Source organism: Drosophila elegans, unplaced genomic scaffold, assembly GCF_018152505.1.
Source record: "Drosophila elegans isolate 14027-0461.03 unplaced genomic scaffold, ASM1815250v1 contig_476, whole genome shotgun sequence".
Classification (NCBI taxonomy): domain Eukaryota; kingdom Metazoa; phylum Arthropoda; class Insecta; order Diptera; family Drosophilidae; genus Drosophila; species Drosophila elegans.
This window is the reverse complement of record NW_024545863.1, coordinates 13,174,047-13,187,825: the sequence shown is the minus strand read 5'-3', so window position 1 is coordinate 13,187,825 and position 13,779 is coordinate 13,174,047. Positions and strand designations below refer to the sequence as shown.

General features: G+C 45.1%; 3 protein-coding genes across 10 annotated transcripts; 2 read left to right on the top strand and 1 right to left on the bottom strand.

Annotated features, from left to right (window-relative positions):
• The first annotated feature begins 1,134 nt into the window (after positions 1-1,134).
• Positions 1,135-4,300, top strand: LOC108148257 (carnitine O-acetyltransferase). Of its 6 annotated transcripts, none has more exons than XM_017275187.2 (6): positions 1,135-1,158; positions 1,767-1,815; positions 1,887-2,501; positions 2,562-3,010; positions 3,063-3,311; positions 3,379-4,300. In XM_017275187.2, the coding sequence occupies exons 1-6, from the start codon at positions 1,148-1,150 to the stop codon at positions 3,938-3,940; spliced, it is 1,935 nt and encodes a 644-aa protein (XP_017130676.1). In that variant the 5' UTR covers positions 1,135-1,147; the 3' UTR covers positions 3,941-4,300. The 6 variants fall into 6 exon arrangements, with proteins under 6 accessions (XP_017130676.1, XP_017130678.1, XP_017130675.1 ...); XM_017275189.2 differs by lacking the exon at positions 1,135-1,158 and adding an exon at positions 1,296-1,404; XM_017275186.2 differs by lacking the exon at positions 1,135-1,158 and adding an exon at positions 1,539-1,683.
• Positions 4,301-4,670: 370 nt separating this feature from the next.
• On the bottom strand, positions 4,671-6,628 carry LOC108148258. Its single transcript, XM_017275191.2, has one exon. It carries the CDS (start codon positions 6,575-6,577, stop codon positions 4,688-4,690), a length of 1,890 nt encoding a protein of 629 aa, XP_017130680.1. The 5' UTR covers positions 6,578-6,628; the 3' UTR covers positions 4,671-4,687.
• A 362-nt stretch (positions 6,629-6,990) lies between these two features.
• Positions 6,991-13,608, top strand: LOC108148254 (transcription elongation regulator 1). 3 transcript variants are annotated; one of them, XM_017275175.2, is made up of 8 exons: positions 6,993-7,289; positions 7,355-8,886; positions 9,098-9,431; positions 9,797-9,947; positions 11,873-12,286; positions 12,499-12,863; positions 12,924-13,253; positions 13,351-13,608. In XM_017275175.2, exons 1-8 carry the CDS (start codon positions 7,096-7,098, stop codon positions 13,475-13,477), a joined length of 3,447 nt encoding a protein of 1,148 aa, XP_017130664.1. In that variant the 5' UTR covers positions 6,993-7,095; the 3' UTR covers positions 13,478-13,608. The 3 variants fall into 3 exon arrangements, with proteins under 3 accessions (XP_017130666.1, XP_017130665.1, XP_017130664.1); XM_017275177.2 differs by lacking the exons at positions 11,873-12,286; positions 12,499-12,863; positions 12,924-13,253; positions 13,351-13,608 and adding exons at positions 10,252-10,428; positions 10,580-10,721 and having other exon boundaries at positions 6,991-7,289; XM_017275176.2 differs by lacking the exons at positions 11,873-12,286; positions 12,499-12,863; positions 12,924-13,253; positions 13,351-13,608 and adding an exon at positions 10,252-10,497 and having other exon boundaries at positions 6,991-7,289.
• Positions 13,609-13,779: the final 171 nt, after the last annotated feature.

Below are 13,779 nucleotides of genomic sequence, written 5' to 3'. Positions count from 1 at the left end.
TTTAAATATAACAAGCAAAATGACAATCCGCCTTCGTTTGCCAGCTATTTTTTGTTGTTTTAGAGGTGACAGTTGGAGCACGGTAGTGCGACTTCGAGTAGTTATCGAACAAAAGTCACAAGGTTCCCGCACTTATTTTCCATCTCTAGCTGCCTATGTACAAACAAAAAAGAACGCTATAGCTCGTTTTCCGGCTATTAGATACCCCATACTCAGCTAACAAAATATCAAACTAATTTTAACCTCACAAAACAATCGGGGTCTAGGTGGCGCCATCTGTCAAATTGCATATTTCACGAATATATAACTAGGCTCCAAGTGTAAACATGAAATAAATATGAATATTATATCCTGATTCCATTGCCGCATTAAAACGCATTTAGCCAAATGCGCATTTATTTACACAGGGAATCCCATAAGGCTAAATGCCGCATTTAAAATAAATGCGATTTTTAAATGCGATTAAAAACCATTCGCCCCGAAAGTTTTTAGAAAAAATACTGGAAAATACCGATGTTTAACGATATTTTGTTCGTGCCACCACTACAACAGCTGTTTTTTATAAGCAAGGTTGGCGCAATTTTTGATTTTTTTTAATATAAAATCTATTCCGTATAAAAATGACTGAAACCTAGAGCGCACGCTGCAAATTCTGCTCGCAGTACCACAATGCATTACTGCTGGATCTCTGGAATAAAATTACTCCCACATATACGGGGATCCTTGCCTTTTTTAGAAACTGTGGTGGCCTTCATTGCAAACCCGTCATAACAACGCAATCAGCTTCTCTTCTTTGTCGTTCAAGTTGGCAAATGTCTCGGTCGCAATATGGATGTCCTGCTGAGCATTACAGAGTTTAGTAAACTCACTCATGTTCATTAATTTTAATTAATTTCTTTTGGATTTGCCAAAATTCAAAAGTAAACAAGCCCAGATCAGCTGTTCGTGCCACTCACATGTCGGAGTAGCATTAACTAAATGCTAATGCGCCAATGGAATCAGGCACATTTAAAAAGTCCACTAATGCGGCAATGGAATCAGGCTATTAAATATAATACTTCATTTTCTTGAGTGATTACGATAGGGGGACTTATCGTATTTTCTTTGGGTTAATAAATATCGATAGTCGCTCAGCTCGATATTCTCGATGGTTTTAAAGTAAATATTTTTAATTTTAAGCCTTATTATTTTATTTAATTATTATATCCTATAATCTTAACCTATTAACGCTTGAGCTAGTTTACTAAAAACGTTCTAATTTCAAATAAGCGCGTAAAATGTTGAGCCCATTCAAACTGCTGCATGTAAACAGCTGTTCTTTGTTTTGAATTGTACACGGATAATAATAAACTCGGGAAGAACAATAGCACAGTGGCCAAAAATTACCTAATATTACTTTTAATGGTAGGGATGATTAAATGTGATTGTTTAATCAGAATTTACTGCATAAGTAAACAAAACGCTGACTCCGCGACAACAATGGACCTCGAAAAGTCGCAATCTGAGAGAGAGAAAGTGAAAGTAAACCGGTCGCTGATAGCATTTGAGTTGAGCTCTGCACCTCTGTCGACGTGGAAGCGTTCGTCTGATTGTGATTGCAAGCCAATTTGACAATCAACTGCTAGCTCTAGCTAATCGTGAGCCTTTTGTTTATCGCTTCTAGATTATGAACAAATATCAAAGGTTAATTGCGTGCTAGTAGAGCCACAGGTGCCGACGGGCTAAAAAAATTGACCTCCTATGTATACAATTTCTCCCTTTTGCAGCGACACCGAGATGCAGTTCCCTCGCAATGGAAAGCTTTTGTGGAATTTGGTAAGATATTGCCAAACTAGTAAAGGTTTACCATAATTCACATCCCAGTGCAATTCCAATTCCAATTCCAGACAAAGAACTCGCTGACGCAGCAGTCTCAAAATGCGATTGCCAAAAGGGTGCTGCCCGCCAGTTACAGTACCGCTGTGAAAAGTGCGCCATCGGAGCAGCCGAATCTCCTGAAGTATCATGTTCTGCCGCTGGAAGAGACCCTGAATCGGTTTATGACCACTGTTGAGCCCTTGCTGACCGCCGAGGAGCTGGAACAGCAAAAGGAGATCACTGCTCAGTTCTTGAAGAACCAAGGACGCGATTTGCAGCAGCTTTTGGAGGCAACCGGCAGTAAGGAGAAGAACTGGTTGGCCCACCGTTGGCTGAAGGCTGCCTACCTGCAGTACCGATCGCCAGTCACTGTCTTTGTCAGTCCAGGCATGACCTTCCCCAAACAGAATTTCAAAGATTCACGCGCTTTTCTGGACTACACGGCCCGAGTTATCTACGGTTTGGGTAAGTTCAATGACATGGTCCATGCTGGTAAAATTCCAATTGTTAAAATGGGCAAGGACGAGCTGGACAATAGTCAGTTTGGCAAAGTATTTGGCACATGCCGCATACCAAGAAGGGGCACCGATGAGATCGTCTACAACCCAAACTCCGATTATGTGGTGGTGATCTACAGGAATCATGTGAGTCCATCGCATTCCATGGCCTTCGCTTGATAACTAACTATCCAAAATTTATTATAGTTTTACCAACTGCAAATATATAACAAACAGGGCAAGCTTATTGCTGCTCCATGTCTAGCTGCTCAGTTGGAGAATATCATGTCAAAGGAGACACAAGTTGGAGTTCCCTATGGTATTTTGACCACCAATTCGAGAGACAACTGGGCCGAAGCCTATGAACATCTGACGGAGACACCCGGTAACAGGGATGCCCTGAAAACCATTCAGAGTGCTCTCTTCACCGTCTCACTGGACGAGGGTACCACCTTGAAGCCAGGCGAGGAGGTTGACGAACTAATTCTATCGCTTATCCACGGTAGTGGCAGCAAGGTTAACAGCGGCAACCGCTGGATGGACAAGACCATTCAGCTGGTGGTCAATCCAAATGGCAACGTGGGTTTCACCTATGAGCACTCGCCTGCTGAGGGCCAACCCATTGCCATGATGATGGACTATGTGGTGCAGAAAATGTAGGTGGTATAAACCACATAAGTAACTCTCATTCACACATATATTTTTTAGGAAGGAAGATCCTAACTTTGGGCAAAACGGATCGGAGGACTTTGCACCCGCACAGAAATTGCAGATTTCATCGGCTAACAAAAGCGTAGAGAAATCTTTGAGCGTGGCGCAGAAAAACGTCGATCAACTTGCCGAAGCGCTGCAAATGAAGGTGCTCAAGTTCGACGGTTTTGGAAAGGATTTCATAAAAAAACAACGCCTGGGACCGGACAGTTTTGTTCAGATGGCGTTGCAGCTTGCTTTCTTTAAGTAAGTGGCCTCACTGATGGTTAAAACTTAAAAAAAATAACCTTGTCTTGTCTTTACTATTTTGCAGAATGCATGCGGAGCCAGCTGCGCAATATGAATCGGCACATTTGCGCATATTCGATGGCGGGCGTACTGAAACTATACGGTCGTGCTCCAATGAGTCATTGGCCTTCTGCCGCGCCATGCAGGATACGAATGCCACAGATCAGGAGCGGGCTGATAAACTTCGTGCGGCAATAACGTCTCACCAGCTGTACACTAAATTGGCTCTTCAAGGGAAGGGTGTCGATCGTCACCTGCTTGGACTAAAGCTGATGGCTCTGGAGAATAGCCAACCTGTTCCCGAGTTCTATTCATCGCCAGGCTTTGTGAAGTCCAGTCACTTCCGCATGTCCACCTCACAGGTAGCCACCAAATATGAAGCTTTCATGGGCTATGGACCGGCTACTGACGATGGATATGCCTGCTGCTATAATCCACGTGAACACGACATCATTTTGGCCATATCTGCATGGCGTCATTGTCCGATAACCGATCATCTGAAGTTTGCTAAGACCCTTGAGGAATCCTTTTCTCAGATGAGGAATGTTCTTGAAAATGGTTCTGGTCCGGTTAAATCTAAACTGTAAATGTCACAAAAAATAATGCATTTTTTATGCAATAATTGATTAAAATTTAAACGACTAAGTTTATGTTGAATTTGGGGGAGAGATGCAATCCAACATTTAATATCAGTGGACGAATAACCTTTTTTGTCCTCCTACAGAGTGAATTATACAATTATAGTCAAAACTATTTAAAATCAAATGTATGTACTTTAATTTCATCAAATCGGACGACTCCCATAGGAAAAAAAATTATAGCTTCGGTGTTTTTCAATTTATTTGAATATATTAATGACTCAATATTTTGTAATTACGGTTTTAATTTTATTTAAATCAGACAACGATATCACACCGTAGAAAGATTAATAAATTCATTGAGAAATATTCGTGACTTTACTGTTTTTAAAAATATACGCAAAAAAAAGAAATATCGGCAAAGGTTTATATATACTCTGCCGAGGTTTGTTTCCTTTCGTGTTAAAAATATAATTTTTAGAAATAGAAAACTGGTTTATGAATTTTTGAAATTAAATAATTTAGTTTGGCAAATAAATGGGCACGTCTATGTTTTGTCATGATAGTTTTTATTATAGTAAAAATGTAAACAACTGAACAACATTAGAATACTCTTAGCTAAATGATTAAAATCTTTTTGTAGAGATGCAATAATGCTTTGCTCCTCAGCTGAGAATATATCTCATATATCCTCTTGTCCCTAGTTTCTCTTGAACTAAATAATATAAATAACATACACTTGTCGTCAGTTTGCTTTTATTGTTTACAGTTCTTGCTCAGATACGAAACGAAGCGTGCAAAGTTAGTTTTTACAGTGTAAATAGTGGCCCGTCGCTCCTTCAGCTCGCGTCGCTGTTGGCGCAGCTTTGACTTGAACAACTCCTCCAGTGCCTGGACGCGATCGCACATCTCCAGCTCTGCGATGATCTGCGGCCAGTCGTCCACGGCGAAAATGTCCATGAGACCGTCTAGTCCTTCGGACATGGCCCACAGGTCCTCCTCCCTGGCGCACGAAGTCAACAGGAATTGGACTATAACCTTAACCAGTGGCTCTGAGAGAAGGGAACCCAAGGTGCCCAGCATGCGGTTCCAGTTCACACGTATATTCAAATCTGTACACTTGCTGGCTCCCTCGATAATCATGTTCAGGTCATTCTCGGTCATCTGACCAAAGAGATCCCTGTGCGACTTAAGCAAACTCAGTGAAGAGCGCATCAGCGAGGTGATGGCCTCCAGAACGGCCACATCTTCGGTACCCTTAAAGGCCTGCTGGCCCAAGGTCATCCACATGTTGTAGACGTCACTGTGGCCGCCCAAATCTTCTGCCGCCAGCACATTGCATAGGTTCTGAAGGCAGATCAAATAAGACACCCGCAACTTGACCACCTTCTCCTTGATGTCCCCTTGGTCGCCCAGAAGTTTTTCCAGGGCAGGATCCAAGGGCTGTGCCTTTTGCCACAGCTTCTCGACCACCTTGTTCTCTTTGATGGTCTCCAAGAAGTTGGCGGGCAATCCACCCGCACCACTATCAACCGCCTCGTCCTCCATGTCGAAGTCGGCCACGCTTTCGGTCTCCGACTGCTCGCTATCCGTACCCCAGTTGCTTTGGTCGTCGCTGGAGCCCAGATTCGTGATAATCTCCGCCACCAGTCGCTGGGCGTCAAGCAAGTGTTCCAGGTTCTTGAGTGTCACATCAGCATCGCATTGATTTGGCTTGGACTGATTGACGCTCTGTGCTTCCGCCATTTCCTCCGTCTCCATTGAGATTTCCAGCACGGGTGCTTCGTTCTTTGACTTGGAATTCTGTATCTCGGCTTTGCAGCTCAACAGCTGGACCTGCGGATCGATGGTGAGCAGTTTGTCCAGGCTGTTGAGGATCTCGCGAGTGTGGGCCGCCGAGCAGGCGGGCACGTTGCACAAGATTCCAGCGGCCAGGGCGTTGAGGTAAAGCTGTGCATGGCTCTCGGCGGGAACGGTCAGGAGCTCTGGTAGTATGCTACTGCTGGCCAGAACGTTCCACGAGCTGCTATTGTTCTCGGACACCACCAGCACCAGTTGGGCCACCGAAATGGCAACTTCCAGGCCGAATTTCCGGTAATCGAAGCCCATCAGCAGACTGGGAAGGAAGTTTGCCTGATTGAAGGCTTCTGTGGCCGTGGGCGAGCTCTCGCACAAATTGCGGAGCACATGTATCGCCTGCAGAAAGGTGTCCGCATGTAGTTCGTTCTCGAACCCGTTTTGGGTCAGATCATAGCCCCGGATGAGCGTCAGCAGGGCGGTCAGTATGTCGCTTTCCACGAGAAAGTCGCACACTTCCGTGCCAAACACGGATAAGTTTCGAAAGGCACCAGCCGCCGCATTGCGGATGGCGCTGTCCTTGTCACACAGCAGGGGCGCCGCAATTCGGGCCAGTTCGCTGCCGCAAATCTCACGCACCTTCTCCTTGCGCAGCGCCAGCACGGCGAAGGAGTGCAGTCCGTTCAGCTTGTCCTCTACATCCGAACGCTGCAGGTGCACGCAGATCGCTTCGATGGGACCGCAGCCCGCCGACTCACCCGCCGCATCCGAGTCCAGGGCCTGCTCCAGGTCAGCCGAGGTGTCCACGCCTGAAGGCGTCCGTGTTTTTACTTTTCGGACTTTTCCCATTGCAACTGCACGTGTTTACAAGCCGGAGTGTGACCAAGTAACGGAATTAAGGTCTTGGACCCACACAAAATATGGGCGCGTTCATCAAAATCACTTTATCAGTAATCATTGGTCGCGTTCCTTTTTTGATATGTGATTTTAAGGTGCCCAACATGTTTCAAAAGAAGCTAATTTCTTTGTTTTTGGTGATTATGATTTCGGAGTGTTTTCATAATCCCTTGCTAAAACAACCCAACAGCCCTAGACTAGCCAAATAATAATTTGAAACAAATAGTTTAAATTGGAAAATACCTAAGTCGCAAGCAAAATATATATGTACATAGATTTGTGAACTCTACTTATACGGTCTGGCAACGCCGTTGTCAACTTGTGCTGCCACCTGACCTGTTTTATTCGATAACATACCTATCGAGACCAGTAAGTTGTTTTTACATCTCTAGCGGCAGAAAAGTGCAGAAAATTTTCTGAAAATTTCTAAATGCAAAGTGAGAGAGTGCGTACAGTGATATCTGTGTGCAATGGAAGCAAGTCTAGAGGAGAGCATGGACAGCGAGCACACCAGTTCGCCGATCACCAAGCCGGAGGCAAAGGAATCCCCACCAGGAGTAGGCCTCAATGGAAACGGCAATGGTAGTGGCAGTGGCAGTGGCAGCCAAGAGGCCCCGAATAATGGCGTTGCTATAGCCAAGGAAAAACCCATCGATGGCCAGTGGTGCGTTGTTAGGGAAAAGTCAGTGTGTTTGCCATCGAAACTATTTTACCTTGACCTAATTTCAGGAGCAAGCCGTTTAATGCATTCAGTGGCCGACCCATAGGAGAGCACTCGGCACGAGAGCACACACCGCAGCAGCAGGCGCTACAGCAGCAGCAACAGACACAACAGCAGCCGCAGCAGCCGGTGCAGGTGCAGCAACAGCAAACACAACAACAACCTCCTCCTGGAGCAAATGGTGTGGCGGGACCGCCGGAAATCTGGGTAGAAACCAAGGCAGAGGACGGCAGGTCCTATTATTACCATGCGGTGACAAGGGAAACCACCTGGACCCGACCCGAAGGACCCGATGTGAAGATTATGACCCAGGCCGAGGTGGAGGAAATGGCCAAGCGACCTGCCCAGGTCGCCAAGGCAGAGGTCAAGGCCGTCGAGACGCCCGGAGAGATTCCAGCGGTTTCGTCACATCTCACCTCGCAGCCGCCGCCGCATCTGATGAGTCAGCCGCCACCGAATGCGGCAGCTCCATTGCTTTCCCAGCCGCCACCCAATGTGCGCCAACAGCCGCCGCCCATGTTCCAGCCACCCGGAATGCAACCGCCTCCGGGGTTTGGACAGCCGCCGTTTTGCATGCCGCCACCGGCGTACGGATTTCCTGGCGGAGCGGCTCCAGCTGGAGCGCCCTGGGGCGTGGGTGTACCGCCCTGGCAGCAACAGCAACACATGCACGGCGGCCAGGATAATAAGCCAGCCAAGTCGTTGATCATCAAACCGGGCGTTATCGATCCGGCAGTTATTGCACGGGCAGCAGAATGGTCAGAGCATCGTGCTCCCGATGGCAGGCCGTACTATTTTCATGCTGCTCGAGGAGAGAGTGTGTGGGAGAAGCCGCAGGCGCTGAGAGACATGGAGGCCGCCCGAATGGCTGCCCACTCTGGGGTGGCTCCTGCTGTGGCAACGGCTCCGACCGGACTGCCACCCCATCTGCTACCCAATCCCATGATGCATATGCCACCAGGTTCAGCGCCACCAGGATTTGATCCGCATGCTGCATTTGCGGCCGCTGCTGCTGCCATGAAAGCGAATGCGGAGAACAACAAAGCGGCCCAGGCTGCCGCTTTGGAAAAGGAGGCTAAGAAGGCGGCGGAGGAGAAGCGGAAAAAGGAGGAGGAGCAGAAGAAGGCGGCGGCCACTGCCAAGCAGACGGACAAAAGTCGACCGGTGACAAGTACACCCATTGCCGGTACTCCCTGGTGCGTCGTTTGGACAGGAGATGCCCGCGTCTTCTTCTACAATCCTTCGACGAGAACATCAGTTTGGGATCGCCCCGAGGATTTGATGAATCGCGAGGATGTGGACAAGGCGGTTAACGAGCGACCCGAACAACTGAAGACCCCGCAAGAGAAGTCGGCGGAGGCGGACCAGAAATCCAGCGAGGAAGCCACACAGGAGCAGACTCAAGCTCAAGTCCAAGCCCAGCAGCAAGAGCAGGTGCAACGGGTGGAACCGGAGGATGACGACGACGATGAGGTGATCAAGATACGCACTGAGTCCGAGTCCAGTGTGGAGGAAGTGCCCACAAAACGAGTGCGAATGAGTAAGTTTATTTTTGCTTCCAATGATTGAGCATAACCATTATATTTTTTACATTTAATCAATCAATTTAAATGTATTTCGGCTAGTATTCGAATATTATCATTGAAAACTAACTTTAAACTGCGATATTTAAAACTTTTTCTAAGGCTTTTAAAGTTTATTACACGCATCTTAAGCCAAACTGATTCTAATGAATGCATTTTCAACGTCAGTTTCGAAGTCAAAGCGGGCCGAGGATGCTGCCCTAGAGGCGGAGCAGCGGGCGGCTAAGGAGCGGGCCCTGGTACCCTTGGAGATGCGCGTCACCCAGTTCAAGGAGATGCTTAGAGAGAAGGACGTGTCGGCATTCAGCACCTGGGAAAAGGAGCTCCACAAGATCGTGTTTGATCCGCGATATTTGCTGCTGACGTCAAAGGAACGCAAACAGGTATTTGAAAAGTATGTCAAGGATCGAGCCGAGGAGGAGCGTAAGGAGAAGCGGAACAAGATGCGCCAGAAGCGAGAGGACTTCCGCAGCCTAATGGAGGAAGCCAGGCTGCATGGAAAGTGAGTATATCGTGTTTTGGGACACATAAAATATGTTTCTTTCGATTAAGACATCACCGATCGTCCGCATGAACACCAAGATTTAGGGAACTATACAAAAATATTTAAAGAAAATTAATACCCAATCTATTAACGATACATTTAAAATGAAGGACAGAAATTATTGTGTTGATTTTTCGAAAAATGTAGAGTTTAATTGCTATAAGAAAATCTCCATAGAATAAGAACTTTTACAACATTGTAGGATAGAAATGTGTGTTGCAGCTTTTACAATATTTTAAAATTGAACACTTTAAATATGTTTAAAATAATTCCTTTATCACATTGGTTTAAAGAATGTTTTTTTATCCTTGATCGTTTTTCAGATCCTCGTTCTCAGAGTTCAGCCAGAAAAACGCGAAGGAGGAGCGGTACAGGGCCATCGAGAAGGTGCGCGAGCGGGAGAGCCTCTTCAACGAGTATATCGTGGAGGTGCGGCGGCGCGAGAAGGAGGACAAGCAGCTGAAGAAAGAGCAGGTAGGAATAGGGTACGCTCGAGCGTCCAACCCCATCACCTTACGTATCTTGATGTTTAAACATAAATGCATATCTTTATATATATAACTTTATAACTTATCTGTATGCCAAATGTATTTACATAATGTGATTGATTTTCTGTTAACTTTTAAAACCATAAACAACGTGTGAATCGAATCGAAACCGAATCGAACCAAACTGAAAATGAAACCGATACCGATACCGAATCCGAATCTGAACCCCGATCGATTGCATTATCCCTGAACGTGTTGGGTTCCCGGTGGTTTGCCACCCGATACCTTAGCCACTAGCTAGCAGGTTACAGCACAAATGCACCACCCAAAACACCATCAAAATACACAACAGCAACAGCATCAAGAACAACCACCTGTACAACCACCTCGACAGCCAATTCCGACCGCCGTCTGTCATCGCCGTCCACTGATCTACTTGACCCACGCACATGCTTGCAATCTGTGTGGTGAGTTACTTGAAAACATACAAAGCAAAAACATTAAAATTTGTTTTTCTGCAATAAGAAACAAATTTGGAAAAAAAAAACAAAACTAAATAATAATAAAAAAAATTACAAATACAAATATTTAAAACAATAAAAACAAAAATATCGAAAGGTTTGCCAAATTGAAAATTACCTGATAATCGTTGGTGTGATTTCCACTTCCCGCCCTTCGCCCCACGTCGCCCCTCTCGGATGTCATATGCGATGTGATCAAGAGGATGATGCGATGATGTGATGATGTGATTGGCATTGGGAGTGAATGATGATGATGTTTGAAGTTCGCGTTGGGCTCTCGGATGGATACCAACGAGCAGGAGACGGACAGAGAGAGAGAAAGATTGTTCCAGAGCGATTGTTCCAGAGCGACAGCAATACATGTGCAAGTGTCTGCGGCGCTGAGCAAACAGTATGAATAATACTTAATTTAATTAACCCACTATTTTCGTTTTGTTTACAAATAATGAAAGCACACAGCAGTTTGTCACCTGACAAGAGAGGCAAGCCCCCAAGGAACCGAACTCAGCCCATCCAATCCAAACCAATCCAACCTGTGCAGACCAAAGACTCACGAGATTTTGAAAGTCGCCACATCTCGAATCTTTGCTCTCGCAGGTCCAGACAGCGGCCCAAAGTCGCTGAAATGCTCTCTGTCCCATATTCTTACCGTATACCATATATATATTTACTGTAGATCTATCGACTATTGTACCCTTCGGCCTTGCTGAAGTCTCACAAACCACGGCCTGTAAATTAAGAGAGAGAATAAAGGGTTAGCTGGTCCGCTTTCGGTTCTAAACGCACACAATCCACAACTATTGCTTGATCCTAGCACCTATATTATATGAGACTTTGTTGTATATATTTTATTTTTATCAAGCACCACTATATACATGCAAACCTGCTGCACTTATATTTTACATTAGAGTATAATTCACTGAGCAAATAAATTTGAATAAACCACTATTTAAAATCTGAATTTCATTGATCTTATTGCTAATTTGGTGTATGCACTTTTATCAACCCTTCAGCCCTGTGAATTATACTGTTTTTAATCATTTTTCTTAATTTATTTTGCCATTTCCTGATTGCGTGGTTCGATTTGAGTCTGTTCCCACCCACTTCTCTCTCTCTGCCAGCAGGACCTAAACTAATCTAACGTTCTCTTTCAGTTAAGTATCTGACAACTAATCAAAACCCTTCTTTTGCAGGCTCAAAACAGTGTAACTATGTTTAATAGACTAAGAAACAATAGCTCTAAGCTTTAAGTTAGACTATTAAGTGATAGTGTGTTAAGTGAAGGACACATCAATGCCAGATTTCTAATTCTATATGTTTTTCGCATTTCTCTTCTCTTCCGCATGGCTGTCATGTCAATATTCCTTTCACAAACACTCACAAACTCTAGATCCGCAAGGACTTTCTGGATATGCTACGCGAACGGCACGACATCGAGCGCCACACCCGGTGGTATGACATCAAGAAGAAGTTTGAGTCCGATCCGCGCTACCGGATAGTGGACTCCCTGTACCGCGAGGAGTATTTCGAGGATTATCTTCACATAATGAAGGAGGAGAAGCGAAAGGAGCGGGAGTTGCGCGAACAGCGGGAACGAGAGCGGCACCGCGAACGCAAAGCGGATCGGAGGGATAGGGACAAGGACAAGGAAAAGGATAAGGACAAGGACAAGGAAAAGGGTCGCAAGGATCGAGGACGCAGTCGTTCGAGGGACAAGGATCGCGAGCGCAAGTCGTCCAAGGAAAAAGAAAAACCCAAGGAGGAAAAAAGCAAGTCGGAGAAAATCAAGAAACGAGAAACTCCGGTAAGTCATCAATTTACTTGTTAATGCTAATTAAAAGTTTTTTTTTATCCGCTATTCCATTATAGAAATGGATAGTAAAAGGATGTTTTTATAGAGAATAAATGTTCTTGTCGATAAAGCGATTTCCTTTATAAAATACATAAATATATTTGATGGCTTTTTCGATGTGTACTATATTATGCTAACCAAAATGTGTGTTCTATTTTCTGTAGGAGGAGGGCGAGCACCGCGAGGAATCCGATAAGGAGGAACGAGCTGGCAGCGTCGACAGCGAGATGGCTCGCCAGCGGGAGAACGAGGCTGAGCAGAAGCAAAAGGAGCGCGAAAAGAAGCTCAGGGCAGAGCAGAGCATCCGGGAGCGGGAGAAGGAGGTGCAACGAACCCTGGCCGGGCATCTGAGGGATCGGGACAAGGAGCGTGAGCACCATATGCGCGAAGAGTGCATTGGCCATTTCACCGCACTGCTGACAGATCTAGTCCGCACGCCGGACTTCACATGGAAGGAGGTCAAGCGTCAGTTGCGAAAGGACCATCGCTGGGAACTGATTGAGACCCTCGATCGAGAGGATCGCGAGCGGTAGGGAAAAAAACATTTTTCTGAATATTTTTCAGCATACAACTAACTTTACGCTTACAGCAAATTCAACGAGCACATTGACAATTTAATGAAAAAGAAGCGGGAGCGATTCCGCGAAATGCTGGACGAGATCAGCACTCTGCAGCTGACTAGCACATGGAAGGAGATTAAGAAGCTGATCAAAGAGGATCCGCGGTATCTCAAATACAATTCGGACAAGGGCGAACGCGAGTTCCGCGATTACATCAAGGATAAAACGATGACGGCGAAGACTTCCCTGCGGGAACTCTTGCAGGAGTGCAAGTTCATTACCCACAAGAGCAGCGATCTCATCAAGGAAAATCCCAACCATCTCAAGGAGATTCAAGACATACTGAAGAACGACAAGCGGTAAGAACAGATTCACTAAATATTGCCTTTTCTGATAACAAAATAACCTGTTTTAAATTGAAAAATAAACTATATTTTATCTTTATATGTCCTATAGCTATCTGGTGCTGGATCACATGGAGGAGGAGAGAAACACTATTGTGCTCGGCTTTTTGGAGGAGCTCAACAAACGCGGCCCGCCGCCACCACCCACAGCTTCTGAGTCAACGCGCCGCAACAAGTAGTGGCATTATAAGAAAACCGCAAACTAATCAATTTAATCATAACAATTAAATTATTACACTAAGTCGAAGTTTTGTAACTTCTAATATTTTAAATGAATAAAATAAAATACACACATTAATGCAATTAAAAATATATAATGACTCAATCAACTCCTTTTCATTCATAAATATTTATTGATCATTTATACGTTATGTTAGAGTTGCGTTTTTCATCTATATATTGATCATGTTTTATTTTTCATTTTTGCAATTTTATTTTTATAATTTATGTACTTATTTACCCATTCATCGGTTGCCTCATA